This window comes from Passer domesticus, chromosome 7 (assembly GCF_036417665.1).
Source record: "Passer domesticus isolate bPasDom1 chromosome 7, bPasDom1.hap1, whole genome shotgun sequence".
Classification (NCBI taxonomy): Eukaryota; Metazoa; Chordata; class Aves; order Passeriformes; family Passeridae; genus Passer; species Passer domesticus.
The window spans coordinates 62,634,789-62,652,397 of NC_087480.1; the positions used below are offsets into that span (position 1 = coordinate 62,634,789).

At 51.4% G+C, this 17,609-nt stretch overlaps 1 protein-coding gene across 2 annotated transcripts; it reads left to right on the forward strand.

Moving 5' to 3' along the window:
• The first annotated feature begins 43 nt into the window (after positions 1–43).
• Positions 44–4,708, forward strand: NAA20 (N-alpha-acetyltransferase 20, NatB catalytic subunit). Of its 2 annotated transcripts, XM_064429273.1 has the most exons (6): positions 58–370; positions 506–530; positions 619–709; positions 1,925–2,060; positions 2,950–3,095; positions 4,383–4,708. In XM_064429273.1, the coding sequence occupies exons 1-6, from the start codon at positions 318–320 to the stop codon at positions 4,466–4,468; spliced, it is 537 nt and encodes a 178-aa protein (XP_064285343.1). In that variant the 5' UTR covers positions 58–317; the 3' UTR covers positions 4,469–4,708. The 2 variants fall into 2 exon arrangements, with proteins under 2 accessions (XP_064285342.1, XP_064285343.1); XM_064429272.1 differs by having other exon boundaries at positions 44–370; positions 2,950–4,708.
• The last annotated feature ends 12,901 nt before the right edge of the window (positions 4,709–17,609 follow it).

Genomic DNA, 17,609 nt, shown 5'->3' on the forward strand with positions numbered 1-17,609 from the left:
CCCGCTCCTGCGGCCCCACGGGGCCCCGCCCCACCGTGCCCCACGCCAGTACGGGCCGGCTCAGCCGTGCCAGCCGCCCGCCCGCTGCTCTCGGTCAGGGATGCCGCGCCCGCCCCCCTTCTCAGCAGGGCCCGCTGCGGCAGGCCTCCGGGCGGGCAGGGCCGGGCCGCTTCTGCGGGGCGGGGCACGGCTGCGGGGGGGGCGGGGCGCCGCGCCTGCCGCCTTTCCGTGCTGAAAGTGGCCCTGGGGCGCGCGAGCGTTTCCGGGGCAGCGTCGTCACCGTCACGCTCAGCGTCGGCGTCGTGGTCACCATCATCATGACAACGCTCCGCGCCTTCACCTGCGACGACCTCTTCCGATTCAACAATATGTGAGCGCCGGCTGTCCCTCTTCCTGCCCCCGAGCCCCTGCGCGCTTCCCCACCCCGCGGGGTCCTCGCGGCGCCCCGCCGGCCGGCCGGCCGGGCCCGGGCCCGTGCTGAGCGCCGCACTCTCTTCCCCCGCAGCAATCTGGACCCGCTGACCGAGACCGTATCCTTCCCGCCGGGGCAGGGGCGCGGGGTCGGGCGCGGGCGGCGCACCCGTGGCGGCCGCACTTGCTCCTTAACCGAGCGCCCAGTACGGGATTCCCTTCTACTTGCAGTACCTCGCCCACTGGCCCGAGTATTTCATCGTCGCCGAGGCGCCCGGCGGGGAGCTGATGGGTTACAGTGAGTGCCGGGTGTTCCGGCGGTAACGTCTCCCTTCGTTACCTATTTCGGGGATTATAACGCGGGAGCTTTTCTTACTCTTCGCGTTTACCAAATGTCCAACGTGGAAGAGAACCCTGCGTTGCATCTTCCTGTTTTTTAAATGTCTTACGGTATTATGCAGGACTCATGGCCATAGCTTCCACTTTGATCTTCCTAGCGCAGCGAGGAGCCTTGGCTGTGGTAACATCCACACGTATTTGGTGAATGGGTATTTCTGTAATCTGAAAGATTTAAGTCTCTATCCACAGTCAGTAAAAGCGCTGGGCTTGCGTTTTGCATTGCCCTGTAAGGGAAGGCTTTGGGCCTGGATGTCATTTGCTAATTTGATGTGGAATATTTTTGTTTTTCAGAAATCATGCCAAAGAGAACTGCCGGGAGATGGGGTGGGGCAGAGTAATGGTTTTTGCAGGGATCCAGGAACTAAAAGTATTTGACATACTAAAGCTGAAAGTATATGTGCTGCATAGGACATTTCTGTGTATTCACCACACTTGTTGCTTATTAGCAGTGACTATGATATCTATAAAAGCACAGGGTGGAAGTGTGATTGTTCATTAATAAACTAACACTGGATTGGCCCAGTGTAGAAAGGAGAGCAACTAGAAAAAAGCCCCCCAAAACACCATCCCCACCTCCACTTCTTGGTGGTGGTTTTTTTTTGGGGGGGGGGGTTTCTTTTTTTTTTTTTTTTTTTTTTTTTCCTTAAACCCATCATGTTGGCAGGGCCTTATATTTCTATTGCCAGACTGGCTAAGCTTCCCAAGCTCTATTCCCCCATAATCTCCAAAAGTCTCAAATAGTTGCTGGGGTGGTAATTTTGGGTTTCTAGCCCTCTGGTCCTCCTTTATTTCAGTCAGATCTTAATTTTGGTTTGGTGAGACTTGTGAGAATTGCTTAAAATTTGCATTTAGAAGTCACCTCAAGCAAGGAATTTGCAATCTTGTTTGGCATTTTTTTACATTAGTCAAGAAACTGCTGTAAGATTTGAGCAAAATGATATTTTTGGTGGCTGCTGAATCATAGAGTGAAAAGGTGGACATCCCTGTTTTAGCCTTTATGACAACCACTGTAACATGTATTTATCCATGGCTTATTCCTCTTGTGAAGTTGTCTGGCTGCAGGCAGTGCATTACCCCAAAGGTGCTGCTGCGCTGATGCTCTGTATGTTCACAGTCATGGGCAAAGCTGAAGGCTCTGTGGCTAGGGAAGAATGGCATGGACACGTTACTGCTCTCTCTGTTGCACCAGAATTCCGACGGCTGGGTTTGGCTGCTAAATTGATGGAGCTCCTGGAAGAAATTTCAGAAAAGTGAGTAGTATGTCTGTCTTTATCTTTTAAAATAACATTTAAAAGTAGTATTTCTACAGAAAATCGACCCTGTTTTACATGGCAGAATTTTGCTTTATGTGTTTTGATTTTCTGAAATTCCTCATAGTTGGAAGAAAAAGTTAGGAAAATTGCCTAGCAGTTTAAAATCTCAAGGTTTCTCTGAAAGCTAACTTGCCAGAATGAGGAGGACATAGCCTGAATTCCAGTAGAGATACTGTATAAAAGAACATTCCTTGACAGGAAAAGAGCTTTGTGCAGTGCCCTCAGGCACAATCCTGAACAAATTTTGTACTGTGGAGAGTATCTTGGTTTACTTGCCATCCCATGCTTGGTTACTTTTACCTGAGAATATTTAATTTAGTGTCAGATGAACCCACTGGGAAATGTCCTTAACTGATTCTGGTAGGGCAACCCCTCTATGGTTGGTAAAACTGGAAAGTAGTATGATATTTTGAAAAATTTGCCTTGTGGAATTAAGGGTCTATCATCTCCTGTTAGGCAACTGAATTTTGTGACTGATTCCAGTCCTCCTAATTCAAGCAATCTAAAATGTGGATACTTTTAAAATTTGATTTAGGGCTGTGGGAGAATTTAACTTGTCTTGTTCTTTCTGGTCAAATTTCTGAACCCATTGACTGGTGAAAAATAGCCATGTGATAAAAACAAAATTAAATCTGTGTCTATGATTGAATTTTCCCTTGGTAAAGGAGTGTATCTGTTATTACATTGGGAAAGATGTTTAATTAGCATACTACGTTGGACTTGCTTTGGTTTCATTGCAATTTATGGGTTGTTACTTAGAAATACATTTACCTACTATTCCTTAATGTGGTTTTGTTTGTTTGTTTCTTTTCCTCCCCTGCTAAAGAAAGGGTGGATTTTTTGTCGATCTCTTTGTGAGAGTATCAAATCAGGTTGCTGTAAATATGTATAAGCAACTAGGCTACAGTGTATACCGGACAGTCTTAGAGTACTACTCAGCTAGCAGTGGGGAGCCAGATGAAGATGCTTATGGTAAGTTCTTGTTTGGTCTCAAATTGAATGGAACTATTCTCATGTTGAGGGTTCCTGGGCATGTTTGTAAGAGTGTTACAGTGTTCTATATGAAACACATAAAAAACATTATACAATTTGAAACAATTATATGAAACTATTTCAGATAGTTACTGACTAATGGGATTTTTGTATTTTTGTAACTTTTCCTACCTAAGATTATATTAGGTACAAAACTTAATCTTGCCATTTATACATTTTGTATCATCTCTGGCAAAATCGACCACAGAACAAGAATAAATGAGAAGGAATGTCAGTGCTTTCTTCCTTTCATCCCATAACAGAGACCTGAAACTTTGTTTTTCTCAGATGTCTACCTATAAATTAACAATTGTCAGCATTCAGCAATGGCAAAGAATTGGGTAACATTTTCAATTTAAAAGGGAAGGAACATGGAAATTCAAGTATGTAAATGTTAATTATGTTAACAAAAGTGAACTGCAAAGTGCTTCCTCTTTCTAGGTCCTTTTTTAAATTATCCTTCCAAAGGGTTACATGGCCAGGCTATGTATCGTTTCTGTTCTTGCACTATAGGGGAGCACTGTGAAATACAAGGGCTCAGATAGACACCTAGCATTGCCGCATGTGACTTAAGTGATATATTTGTCACTTTAACTTGTTATTTCCTTTCCATTTGGCTGAGTTTCATGCAGTGTTTTATATCAGTTGATATTATTGCCATTGAGCAACATTAAGGACAGCAGTGTGTCCTGGGGAGAGCAACCAAGATGGTGAGAGCCTCAAGAGCAAGATTTAGGAGGAGCAGCTGATGTCCATGACTTTGTGCCGCTTTGAGAAGAGAAAGCTGTTGCATGCCCTTGTCACACTCTGTAACTTCCAAGGAAAGCAGAGGGGGGGTCTTGATCTCCTCCCTCCAGTGACGAGTGACAGGAACTGAGGAGACGAAGCAAAGCTGTGTCAGGGAATGTTCAGACTGAACGTTAGAAGGCTCTTCACTGAGAGGGTGGTTGGTAACTGCAGTGGTCTCTCCAGGGAAAGGGTCATGACACCAAGCCCATCAGAGTTCAAGGAATATCTGCACAATGCTCCTAATCATATGGTATAATTTTAGGTATTACTGTGTGGAGCAGGGAGTTGCATCCTTATGGGTACTTTTGAACTTGAGGTAGTCTTATGATTCTAGGAAATTTTCTTGATTAAAAATGATTTATTTTAATGCAGAATTCACTTAATATGGCTTTGTACAATGACTGCAGTACTGTAATAACATTTTTCTTGTTGCTATAGATATGAGAAAAGCTCTTTCCAGAGATACAGAAAAGAAATCAGTTATACCTCTGCCTCATCCTGTGAGACCAGAAGACATCGAGTGACTTTAAGCTGTGGTTCTCATGCAATTTACTAAGGGTCAGGTTCCATCTCCTATAACCCCCAACAATTCATGCATAAGAAGTTTTAGGCCAAATGTTTTTCCCATAAAATACTTAAAAGCAACGTTGAGAAGCTGACTAACACTGCTTCTATTGGTAATGGCTGTATACTGCTACACTTTTTTATTTTTCCTTTCACATGTTGGAGATTTGGAGACTATTAAAAAGGAATTACTTCCTGTATTGTCTTTTCTTGGTTTTCTTGTTGCAGCTAGAATTTATTTCTGTTTCAGGAAGCATCTCATTGTATAGTCTGTGATTTAACAGTTCCCATGTCAGGTTAATTGTTATGGAAGAAGGCAAATGAAGCCAGGACACTCAACTAGGATGCCCCAAACCCCTGCCAATCACAGGTTGCCAAATGAAAAAAACAGGTTACAAAAGTACTAGAAGCTCAGGTACAAAAATGCCAAAAATTCCCCCTGCAAAAAACTAGATTCCAAAATACAACCCTAGTGTATTTTTGTTTAAAACCCTAGTTTTGAGCCCTAGTTTCAAAATAATGGAAAACCAAATTCCAAAATACCAAAGAAAACCAGATCTCAAAATCACAGATTTTAAATACCAGAATTTTAACCTAACCCAAGTTCCAAAATACAAAAGTAACCCAATTTAAAATACCTGAACAGCACGTTCAGAAATATCAAAATAACACAGTTTGAAAACACTAGAATATCAAGTTCCAAAATATCAAAATGGCCCAATTGAAAATATCAAACTGCAAAATACCAACTTTCAGATCTCATATGGTCAGGATTCCCAAACCCAAAAGAACGCAATATTGTCAAAATTGAATCTGTGCTACCAAAATTGATATTTTCTCATCTGAAAAGCTTTCCTCTGGTGACCATCAATACATGTATTTATTCTAATTGTACAGCCAGATGCAATAAGAATTTTACTTTAAAGGCAAACACTTGTAGTAGCTGTCTGCTTAGTTTGTGTCTGTGAGAATTGGCATTTGGGTCGGAGAGCTGCAGTTGGGATCAAAGGATGGAGTACATCTGTTCCCTGAAGATGCACAAAGAAAGACTGCGGAGCAGGCAAAGGGAGCATTTATATATTTCACTGAAATTCAGGGCATAGCAGCGATGGGGGTGCTCAGGTTCATCAGGAATAGCCATTAACAACACAGCCAAACCCATGACCTCTCAAGGGACGTGTCAAACACTTCAACAGAAAGAGAGGTCAGTAATGATTACAGAAGAAAAATTACCAGTAATCACTTACGGTCTATGGAAAATTTCCTCGGTAATGACAAAGCTAGGATGTACGGAATTTCAGAGGCAGGATCCCACTTTTGGCCATGGGCACCTGGAGGATAAGTGTGGTTCTTTTCCACGGAAAGAAAAGCCCAGCACCCTGGTGTTTCAGGGGCAGACAAGGGGCCATGTAGGGGAGGTAACGACAACCGGGACCTCTCTCCACCTCACCCCCCCCCGCTCCAAGCTGCAGCAGCCCCAGATGTGACCAGTGAGCATGAGAAGGGGGCAGCTCCTGCCTCAGGTTGCTTTCAGAGGGTTGCGTGGGCACACCTGCCGCAGAGTCCGTCTTTGCGAGCCGACAGCACTCCCGACCTACGCCCCTCCCCGCCCCCTGCCCCGAGTGCCGAAGGGGCGCTCCGGTCGGGGCTCTGCGGGGGTCTTTTCGCCGGGACCTGGACACGAGAGAGGGCCGGAGAAGGGGACGGGGGGCGGGTCTCGCGAGCGGGACCCAGGGCGCCCGCGGGCCCTTCGAGCAGCCCGGGCTCCGCCCCACGCTCCCACGGGCCGCAGCCTCACGGCTCCCAAGCCTGCCAATCCCAGCCCGCCTTTCTCCGCCCCGTCCAATCACAGCCGCCCTTTCAATCCGGGGGCGGTCCCGCCAATCTCAGCCCGCTCAGTCGCGGCTCGGCCCCTCAGCCCGGCGCCGCTCCGCCGCCACCGGCCGCACTCCGCCCCTGCCGCCACTTGCCGCTTTGGGAGCGGGCGGAGCTGCGTCCCCGCTGCCGCAGCTCGGCAGGCGCTGTTGGGGCCGGAAAGGGCGGGCGGGAGCTTCCCGTTCAGGTCCTGGCCGGGATTTCTCCCAGGGAAACGGGCAGACGGCGGGGAGCGGGCGGACTCGGCCCCTGCAATGGCGGCGGTGGGAGCAGGGCTTGAGGGGACCAGGATGGGAAGGTGGGGGGGGGACGCGCGCGCGGAGCCGAGCGCGGCGGGAACGGGCGGGCTGGGATTGGTGGGGCCGGCGCTGCCTCGGGTTGTGATTGGCTGGGTGGTCCGGCTTGGGGCATAAATAGCGTGCGTTGAGGCGCTCCTGGCGTCAGTTCGGCGGCGGAGTCGGGAGGCGTGGAATGTGCGGGTGCGCGATCCGAGGAGCGCTGCTGCGCCGGGATGGGAACCCCGCGGCTGCTGATCCGGGGAGCGCCGGTGAGCACGGACGCGACTCCCGCGTCTGCCTTGCGCCGCTACTGGGGGAGCCGGCGGCTGGTGCGGGGGCTGGAGTTGTGCCGGGGGGACTGGCTGCTGTTACCGGGATCCGGGAAGGAGCTGTTTGCGGTGTCTGTATTTAATGTAACGTTCAGAATACCGGGAATAAAGCTGGTTTTTTTCTTTTTTCTTTATTCTTTTATTTGTAGTAAGAATGGTTTCTGCCTTTGTTGTATTATTTCATTGCTCTGCTTATTTAATTCTATTTTATATTTTTTTGGTTTGGCTTTTTCTTTACTGGATACCTGATGTTAATTCAGTAAGGGTTGTGGGTATTGGGGCTGAAACACCAGTTGTGAGACCAGTGGAGAAATCAAGCCCCAGGGTGCGGAACAAGGAGCCAGGCCCAAAACAATAGGGAGTGGTGGAAATCCTGGGGCTGGATAAATGCCGTGGGAGAAGGGCACAGAGCTGCAGCGCAGGGCCTGCAGGACATGCCCAGAGTATCCCAGCCCCTGCCCTGTGGTACCAAGCAGAGGCTGGGGGTGTGGGGGCTCAGAGGGTTCCAGGGCCCAAGAACCAGCCCAAGGGCACCTTTTGGGATGGGGGACCAGGGGCCTGGCGGCTATTCCTAGCCCCTGGGGCTGCCTGAGGGAGGTGAGGGGCGTCTCTGGGCAGGTGCTGGGCTGAGACACAGTGGGAGGGGGAGGGTAGATGTTGGCCTTCAGGCCTCAAGTGTCCCCAAAGTTGGGATCCCATGAGGGAGGGTGGGTGGGACAGCTACTGGAGACATTGAAATGACGACAGTAACTGATTTGTGGCCTTATCAACAGCCCCAAACTGCAGTGACAAGCAGAAGCAGCTTTTAGCAGCAGGCAGTAGGAAGCTGAGGAGCTGGAGCTGAGGCAGAAGAGCTGGAGGAGACAGAAATATGGTAGGGTTTGGGGTACAACCCCTGTGGGGCTGGGATAGGGAATGTGGTGCTGGGGTGTGAACTGAATGGTCACAGCTGAAATTGCTGTAAGGGCTACTATAGGGACTACAGAGTTATTGCTGCAGGAGGGGTTGTCGTGTTGGGGCTCAAGAACATAGGCTCAAGAGCTGAGCTGAAACCACACAGAGAGCTAGCGTTAAAACAAAGAGCCTGCCCTGAGAAGCAAAAGTAGCATTGTGTGGCACTGCTGGGAAGATGTTGAACAGAAAGTGAAACGAGAGCTGGCAGTGAAATAAAGCTTGTGGGACTGGAGCTGAAATCACTGGGGGCACGGTAGGGACTGCAGTGCTGCAGCATCGATCACTGCTCAAAGGGATACTTAGGGTAGATCTAGAGAGTAACCATAAAATGGGACACAAAATGACAAGCTGGAGACAGAATAGTGACTGCTGGAATGGGGGTGAGAATGGTGTTTCTAGACTTGGAGGTGCAGCCTCAAAATTGGAGCCAAAGCCAAGGCCCTCATGTTTAGGTCGGGAGCAGTTTCACCTGACACAGCTGGAGAATTGAACAGCGGGAGCTCCAAGAACGGAGAAAAAAAGCTTGTGGGTCAAGAGCTGAAATCACCAGGGATGGGAAAGGGGTCCTGTGGGGCGGCAGGTATGGGAACTGTACGATTGACATGGGGAATGTAGGATTTGCGCCCTGAACTCACTGTAGGCCTATGATAACAGCTACGGCTGAGTATTGTGACTGCAACTAGAACACAATGTGTGCAGTGGAAAACGGGGCGGAACTATTGCACAAGAAAATCATGGCAATGCTGGGATATTCCCTGAGTCTGTGATGGCACTTCCAGGGATGGAGACAAAGTCACTCTGGGGCGGGCAAGTGCATGGCAAGGCTGGGATTCTGAATAAAAAGGGAAAAAGAAATGTAGTGCTGAGAACAAGGCTCTGGGCATCCGGTTGAAATGAGGCAGGGGCTGGCACAGTGACTGGGCATTGCTGGGTGGCAGCTGAAATCACACTGGGGCTGGGATATTGATGGTGCGGTGGGCTTACTGCCTCACGGGCAGGAGCTGAAGTGTTGCACAGCTGGGGCCCAGACCAAGATGCAGCCCTTAGAAGCCACAGAAGAGCAGAGCTGGAGCTGCAAGAACAGAGCTGCCTGTCAAATAAAGCTTGTGGGTCAAGAGCTGAAAGAGCTGAAATCACTGGGCATCAGGCTCTACTTATTGCACGGCTGGGACCGGGACAGCACAGGGGAACGAACCATAGGATCGGTACACAGACTCTAGCATTCTTGCGCCAAAATGACTCTAGGCCTGTGACATGGATGCAGGGGCTTGGTATTGGGACTGTAAGTAGACCAGGATGTGTGGAGTAGAAAAGTGGGCTGCAGAAGGTGCCTTAAAAAACCGTCAATGCTGGGATAGTGCCTGGGTCTGTGATGGCACTTCTAGAGATGGAGCCATAAAAACTGTGGGGCTGGGAGTGTGGGTGGAAACCTAAAGGACCAAGATGCTGCCCTTTGAAGAGGAAGGAGCGCAGATCTGGAGCTGCATGAACAGAGCTGGCAGTCAAATAAAGCTTGTGGGTCAAGAGCTGAAAGGGCTGAAATCACTGGGCATCAGGCTCTACTTATTGCACGGCTGGGACCGGGACAGCACAGGGGAATGAACCATAGGATCAGTACACAGACTCTAGCGTTCTTGCGCCAAAACGACTCCAGGCCTGTGACATGGATGCAGGGGTTTGGTATTGGGACTGTAAGTAGAACAGGATGTGCGGAGGGGAAAATGGGGCTGCAGCAATATGCCTAAATCCCCCGCCGATATTGGGATGTTACCTGGGTCTGTGATGGCACTTCCAGGGATGGAGACAAAGTCACTCTGGGGCTGGCAAGTGCATGGCAAGGCTAGGATTGTGCATGAAAAAGGGAAACAGAAATGCAGAGCTGAGAACAAGGCTGTGGGCATCTGATTGAAATGAGGCAGGGGCTGGCATAGTGGCTAGGGATTGCTGGGTGGCAGCTGAAATCACACGGAGGCTGGGATATTGATGGTGGGGTGGGCTTACAGCCCCATGGGCAGGAGCTGAAGTGTTCCAGAGCTGGGGCCCAGACCAAGATGCTGCCCTTAGAAGCCGCAGAAGAGTGGAGCTGGAGCTGCAAGAACAGAGCTGCCTGTCAAATAAAGCTTGTGGGTCAAGAGCTGAAAGGGCTGAAATCACTGGGCATCAGGCTCTACTTATTGCACGGCTGGGACCGGGACAGCACAGGGGAACGAACCATAGGATCGGTACACAGACTCTAGCATTCTTGCACCAAAATGACTCTAGGCCTGTGACATGGATGCAGGGGCTTGGTATTGGGACTGTAAGTAGACCAGGATGTGTGGAGTAGAAAAGTGGGCTGCAGAAGGTGCCTTAAAAAACCGTCAATGCTGGGATAGTGCCTGGGTCTGTGACGGCACTTCTAGAGATGGAGCCGTAAAAACTGTGGGGCTGGAGTGTGGGTGGAAACCTAAAGGACCAAGATGCTGCCCTTTGAAGAGGAAGGAGCGCAGATCTGGAGCTGCATGAACAGAGCTGGCAGTCAAATAAAGCTTGTGGGTCAAGAGCTGAAAGGGCTGAAATCACTGGGCATCAGGCTCTACTTATTGCACGGCTGGGACCGGGACAGCACAGGGGAATGAACCATAGGATCAGTACACAGACTCTAGCGTTCTTGCGCCAAAATGACTCCAGGCCTGTGACATGGATGCAGGGGTTTGGTATTGGGACTGTAAGTAGAACAGGATGTGCGGAGGGGAAAATGGGGCTGCAGCAATATGCCTAAATCCCCCGCCGATATTGGGATGTTACCTGGGTCTGTGATGGCACTTCCAGGGATGGAGACAAAGTCACTCTGGGGCTGGCAAGTGCATGGCAAGGCTAGGATTGTGCATGAAAAAGGGAAACAGAAATGCAGAGCTGAGAACAAGGCTGTGGGCATCTGATTGAAATGAGGCAGGGGCTGGCATAGTGGCTAGGGATTGCTGGGTGGCAGCTGAAATCACACGGAGGCTGGGATATTGATGGTGGGGTGGGCTTACAGCCCCATGGGCAGGAGCTGAAGTGTTCCAGAGCTGGGGCCCAGACCAAGATGCTGCCCTTAGAAGCCGCAGAACAGTGGAGCTGGAGCTGCAAGAACAGAGCTGCCTGTCAAATAAAGCTTGTGGGTCAAGAGCTGAAAGGGCTGACATCACTGGGCATCAGGCTCTACTTATTGCACGGCTGGGACCGGGACAGCACAGGGGAACGAACCATAGGATCGGTACACAGACTCTAGCATTCTTGCGCCAAAATGACTCTAGGCCTGTGACATGGATGCAGGGGCTTGGTATTGGGACTGTAAGTAGACCAGGATGTGTGGAGTAGAAAAGTGGGCTGCAGAAGGTGCCTTAAAAAACCGTCAATGCTGGGATAGTGCCTGGGTCTGTGACGGCACTTCTAGAGATGGAGCCGTAAAAACTGTGGGGCTGGGAGTGTGGGTGGAAACCTAAAGGACCAAGATGCTGCCCTTTGAAGAGGAAGGAGCGCAGATCTGGAGCTGGAAGAACAGAGCTGGCAGTCAAATAAAGCTTGTGGGTCAAGAGCTGAAAGGGCTGAAATCACTGGGCATCAGGCCCTACTTATTGCACGGCTGGGACCGGGACAGCACAGGGCCATGAACCATAGGATCAGTACACAGACTCTAGCGTTCTTGCGCCAAAACGACTTCAGGCCTGTGACATGGATGCAGGGGTTTGGTATTGGGACTGTAAGTAGAACAGGATGTGCGGAGGGGAAAATGGGGCTGCAGCAATATGCCTAAATCCCCCGCCGATATTGGGATGTTACCTGGGTCTGTGATGGCACTTCCAGGGATGGAGACAAAGTCACTCTGGGGCTGGCAAGTGCATGGCAAGGCTAGGATTGTGCATGAAAAAGGGAAACAGAAATGCAGAGCTGAGAACAAGGCTCTGGGCATCTGATTGAAATGAGGCAGGAGCTGGCATAGTGGCTAGGGATTGCTGGGTGGCAGCTGAAATCACACTGGGGCTGGGATATTGATGGTGCGGTGGGCTTACTGCCTCATGGGCAGGAGCTGAAGTGTTCCAGAGCTGGGGCCCAGACCAAGATGCTGCCCTTAGAAGCCGCAGAAGAGCGGAGCTGGAGCTGCAAGAACAGAGCTGCCTGTCAAATAAAGCTTGTGGGTCAAGAGCTGAAAGAGCTGAAATCACTGGGCATCACGCTGTACTTATTGCACGGCTGGGAGCGGGACAGCACAGGGCCATGAACCATAGGATCCGTACACAGACTCTAGCATTCTTGCACCAAAATGACGCTAGGCCTGTGACATGGATGCAGGCGCAGGGTATTGGGACTGTTAGTAGAACAGCATGTGTGGAGGGGAAAAGTGCGCTGCAGCAATATGCCTAAAACCCCCGCCGATATTGGGATGTTACCTGGGTCTGCGATGGCACTTCCAGGGATGGAGACAAAGTCACTCTGGGGCTGGCAAGTGCATGGCAAGGCTGGGATTCTGAATAAAAAGGGAAAAAGAAATGCAGCGCTGAGAACAAGGCTCTGGGCATCTGGTTGATATGAGGCAGGGGCTGGCACAGTGACTGGGCATTGCTGGGTGGCAGCTGAAATCACACTGGGGCTGGGATATTGATGGTGCGGTGGGCTTACAGCCCCACGGGCAGGAGCTGAAGTGTTCCAGAGCTGGGGCCCAGACCAAGATGCTGCCCTTAGAAGCCGCAGAAGAGCGGAGCTGGAGCTGCAAGAACAGAGCTGCCTGTCAAATAAAGCTTGTGGGTCAAGAGCTGAAAGAGCTGAAATCACTGGGCATCACGCTGTACTTATTGCACGGCTGGGAGCGGGACAGCACAGGGCCATGAACCATAGGATCCGTACACAGACTCTAGCATTCTTGCACCAAAATGACGCTAGGCCTGTGACATGGATGCAGGCGCAGGGTATTGGGACTGTTAGTAGAACAGGATGTGTGGAGGGGAAAAGTGCGCTGCAGCAATATGCCTAAAACCCCCGCCGATATTGGGATGTTACCTGGGTCTGCGATGGCACTTCCAGGGATGGAGACAAAGTCACTCTGGGGCTGGCAAGTGCATGGCAAGGCTGGGATTCTGAATAAAAAGGGAAAAAGAAATGTAGCGCTGAGAATAAGGCTCTGGGCATCTGGTTGAAATGAGGCAGGGGCTGGCACAGTGACTGGGCATTGCTGGGTGGCAGCTGAAATCACACTGGGGCTGGGATATTGATGGTGCGGTGGGCTTACTGCCTCACGGGCAGGAGCTGAAGTGTTGCACAGCTGGGGCCCAGACCAAGATGCTGCCCTTAGAAGCCGCAGAAGAGGGGACCTGGAGCTGCAAGAACAGAGCTGCCTGTCAAATAAAGCTTGTGGGTCAAGAGCTGAAAGAGCTGTAATCGCTGGGCCTGGACCTGTCATTACTGCACGGCTGGGACCGGGACTGCACAGGGCCATGAACTGTAGGCCTGGCACACAGACTCTAGGATTCCTGCGCCATAATAACTCTAGGTCTGTGACATGGATGCAGGGGCTTGGTATTGGGACTGTTAGTGGAACAGGATGTGCGGAGGGGAAAAGTGCGCTGCAGAAGGTGCCTTAAAAAACCGTCAATGCTGGGATAGTGCCTGGGTCTGTGACGGCACTTCTAGAGATGGAGCCGTAAAAACTGTGGGGCTGGGAGTGTGGGTGGAAACCTAAAGGACCAAGATGCTGCCCTTTGAAGAGGAAGGAGCGCAGATCTGGAGCTGGAAGAACAGAGCTGGCAGTCAAATAAAGCTTGTGGGTCAAGAGCTGAAAGGGCTGAAATCACTGGGCATCAGGCCCTACTTATTGCACGGCTGGGACCGGGACAGCACAGGGCCATGAACCATAGGATCAGTACACAGACTCTAGCGTTCTTGCGCCAAAACGACTCCAGGCCTGTGATATGGATGCAGGGGTTTGGTATTGGGACTGTAAGTAGAACAGGATGTGCGGAGGGGAAAATGGGGCTGCAGCAATATGCCTAAATCCCCCGCCGATATTGGGATGTTACCTGGGTCTGTGATGGCACTTCCAGGGATGGAGACAAAGTCACTCTGGGGCTGGCAAGTGCATGGCAAGGCTAGGATTGTGCATGAAAAAGGGAAACAGAAATGCAGAGCTGAGAACAAGGCTCTGGGCATCTGATTGAAATGAGGCAGGAGCTGGCATAGTGGCTAGGGATTGCTGGGTGGTAGCTGAAATCACACTGGGGCTGGGATATTGATGGTGGGGTGGGCTTACAGCCCCATGGGCAGGAGCTGAAGTGTTCCAGCGTTGGGGCCCAGACCAAGATGCAGCCCTTAGAAGCCGCAGAAGAGCGGAGCTGGAGCTGCAAGAACAGAGCTGCCTGTCAAATAAAGCTTGTGGGTCAAGAGCTGAAAGAGCTGAAATCACTGGGCATCACGCTGTACTTATTGCACGGCTGGGAGCGGGACAGCACAGGGCCATGAACAGTAGGCCTGGCACACAGACTCTAGCATTCTTGCACCAAAATGACGCTAGGCCTGTGATATGGATGCAGGCGCAGGGTATTGGGACTGTTAGTAGAACAGGATGTGTGGAGGGGAAAAGTGCGCTGCAGCAATATGCCTAAAACCCCCGCCGATATTGGGATGTTACCTGGGTCTGCGATGGCACTTCCAGGGATGGAGACAAAGTCACTCTGGGGCTGGCAAGTGCATGGCAAGGCTGGGATTCTGAATAAAAAGGGAAAAAGAAATGCAGCGCTGAGAACAAGGCTCTGGGCATCTGGTTGAAATGAGGCAGGGGCTGGCACAGTGACTGGGCATTGCTGGGTGGCAGCTGAAATCACACTGGGGCTGGGATATTGATGGTGCGGTGGGCTTACAGCCCCACGGGCAGGAGCTGAAGTGTTCCAGAGCTGGTGCCCAGACCAAGATGCTGCCCTTAGAAGCCGCAGAAGAGCAGAGCTGGAGCTGCAAGAACAGAGCTGCCTGTCAAATAAAGCTTGTGGGTCAAGAGCTGAAAGAGCTGAAATCACGCTGTACTTATTGCACGGCTGGGAGCGGGACAGCACAGGGCCATGAACAGTAGGCCTGGCACACAGACTCTAGCATTCTTGCGCCAAAATGACTCTAGGCCTGTGACATGGATGCAGGCGCAGGGTATTGGGACTGTTAGTAGAACAGGATGTGTGGAGGGGAAAAGTGCGCTGCAGCAATATGCCTAAAACCCCCGCCGATATTGGGATGTTACCTGGGTCTGCGATGGCACTTCCAGGGATGGAGACAAAGTCACTCTGGGGCTGGCAAGTGCATGGCAAGGCTGGGATTCTGAATAAAAAGGGAAAAAGAAATGTAGCGCTGAGAACAAGGCTCTGGGCATTCGGTTGAAATGAGGCAGGGGCTGGCACAGTGACTGGGCATTGCTGGGTGGCAGCTGAAATCACACTGGGGCTGGGATATTGATGGTGCGGTGGGCTTACTGCCTCACGGGCAGGAGCTGAAGTGTTGCACAGCTGGGGCCCAGACCAAGATGCAGCCCTTAGAAGCCGCAGAAGAGCAGAGCTGGAGCTGCAAGAACATAGCTGCCTGTCAAATAAAGCTTGTGGGTCAAGAGCTGAAAGAGCTGAAATCACTGGGCATCACGCTGTACTTATTGCACGGCTGGGAGCGGGACAGCACAGGGCCATGAACCATAGGATCCGTACACAGACTCTAGCATTCTTGCACCAAAATGACGCTAGGCCTGTGACATGGATGCAGGCGCAGGGTATTGGGACTGTTAGTAGAACAGCATGTGTGGAGGGGAAAAGTGCGCTGCAGCAATATGCCTAAAACCCCCGCCGATATTGGGATGTTACCTGGGTCTGCGATGGCACTTCCAGGGATGGAGACAAAGTCACTCTGGGGCTGGCAAGTGCATGGCAAGGCTGGGATTCTGAATAAAAAGGGAAAAAGAAATGCAGCGCTGAGAACAAGGCTCTGGGCATCTGGTTGAAATGAGGCAGGGGCTGGCACAGTGACTGGGCATTGCTGGGTGGCAGCTGAAATCACACTGGGGCTGGGATATTGATGGTGCGGTGGGCTTACAGCCCCACGGGCAGGAGCTGAAGTGTTCCAGAGCTGGTGCCCAGACCAAGATGCTGCCCTTAGAAGCCGCAGAAGAGCAGAGCTGGAGCTGCAAGAACAGAGCTGCCTGTCAAATAAAGCTTGTGGGTCAAGAGCTGAAAGAGCTGAAATCACGCTGTACTTATTGCACGGCTGGGAGCGGGACAGCACAGGGCCATGAACAGTAGGCCTGGCACACAGACTCTAGCATTCTTGCGCCAAAATGACTCTAGGCCTGTGACATGGATGCAGGCGCAGGGTATTGGGACTGTTAGTAGAACAGGATGTGTGGAGGGGAAAAGTGCGCTGCAGCAATATGCCTAAAACCCCCGCCGATATTGGGATGTTACCTGGGTCTGCGATGGCACTTCCAGGGATGGAGACAAAGTCACTCTGGGGCTGGCAAGTGCATGGCAAGGCTGGGATTCTGAATAAAAAGGGAAAAAGAAATGTAGCGCTGAGAACAAGGCTCTGGGCATTCGGTTGAAATGAGGCAGGGGCTGGCACAGTGACTGGGCATTGCTGGGTGGCAGCTGAAATCACACTGGGGCTGGGATATTGATGGTGCGGTGGGCTTACTGCCTCATGGGCAGGAGCTGAAGTGTTCCAGAGCTGGGGCCCAGACCAAGATGCAGCCCGTAGAAACCGCAGAAGAGCAGAGCTAGAGCTGCAAGAACAGAGCTGCCTGTCAAATAAAGCTTGTGGGTCAAGAGCTGAAAGAGCTGAAATCACTGGGCATCACGCTGTACTTATTGCACAGCTGGGAGCGGGACAGCACAGGGCCATGAACAGTAGGCCTGGCACACAGACTCTAGCATTCTTGCGCCAAAATGACTCTAGGCCTGTGACATGGATGCAGGCGCAGGGTATTGGGACTGTTAGTAGAACAGCATGTGTGGAGGGGAAAAGTGCGCTGCAGCAATATGCCTAAAACCCCCGCCGATATTGGGATGTTACCTGGGTCTGCGATGGCACTTCCAGGGATGGAGACAAAGTCACTCTGGGGCTGGCAAGTGCATGGCAAGGCTGGGATTCTGAATAAAAAGGGAAAAAGAAATGTAGCGCTGAGAACAAGGCTCTGGGCATTCGGTTGAAATGAGGCAGGGGCTGGCACAGTGACTGGGCATTGCTGGGTGGCAGCTGAAATCACACTGGGGCTGGGATATTGATGGTGCGGTGGGCTTACAGCCCCACGGGCAGGAGCTGAAGTGTTGCACAGCTGGGGCCCAGACCAAGATGCAGCCCTTAGAAGCCGCAGAAGAGCAGAGCTGGAGCTGCAAGAACATAGCTGCCTGTCAAATAAAGCTTGTGGGTCAAGAGCTGAAAGAGCTGAAATCACTGGGCATCACGCTGTACTTATTGCACGGCTGGGAGCGGGACAGCACAGGGCCATGAACCATAGGATCCGTACACAGACTCTAGCATTCTTGCACCAAAATGACGCTAGGCCTGTGACATGGATGCAGGCGCAGGGTATTGGGACTGTTAGTAGAACAGCATGTGTGGAGGGGAAAAGTGCGCTGCAGCAATATGCCTAAAACCCCCGCCGATAGTGGGATGTTACCTGGGTC

Coding starts and splice junctions, on each gene's coding strand:
- NAA20 (XM_064429272.1), top strand. CDS start 318: ATGACAACGCTCCGCGCCTTCACCTGCGACGACCTCTTCCGATTCAAC. Junction 371..505: donor CTCTTCCGATTCAACAATAT/GTGAGCGCCGGC, acceptor CTTCCCCCGCAG/CAATCTGGACCCGCTGACCG. Junction 2,061..2,949: donor CTGGAAGAAATTTCAGAAAA/GTGAGTAGTATG, acceptor CCCCTGCTAAAG/AAAGGGTGGATTTTTTGTCG.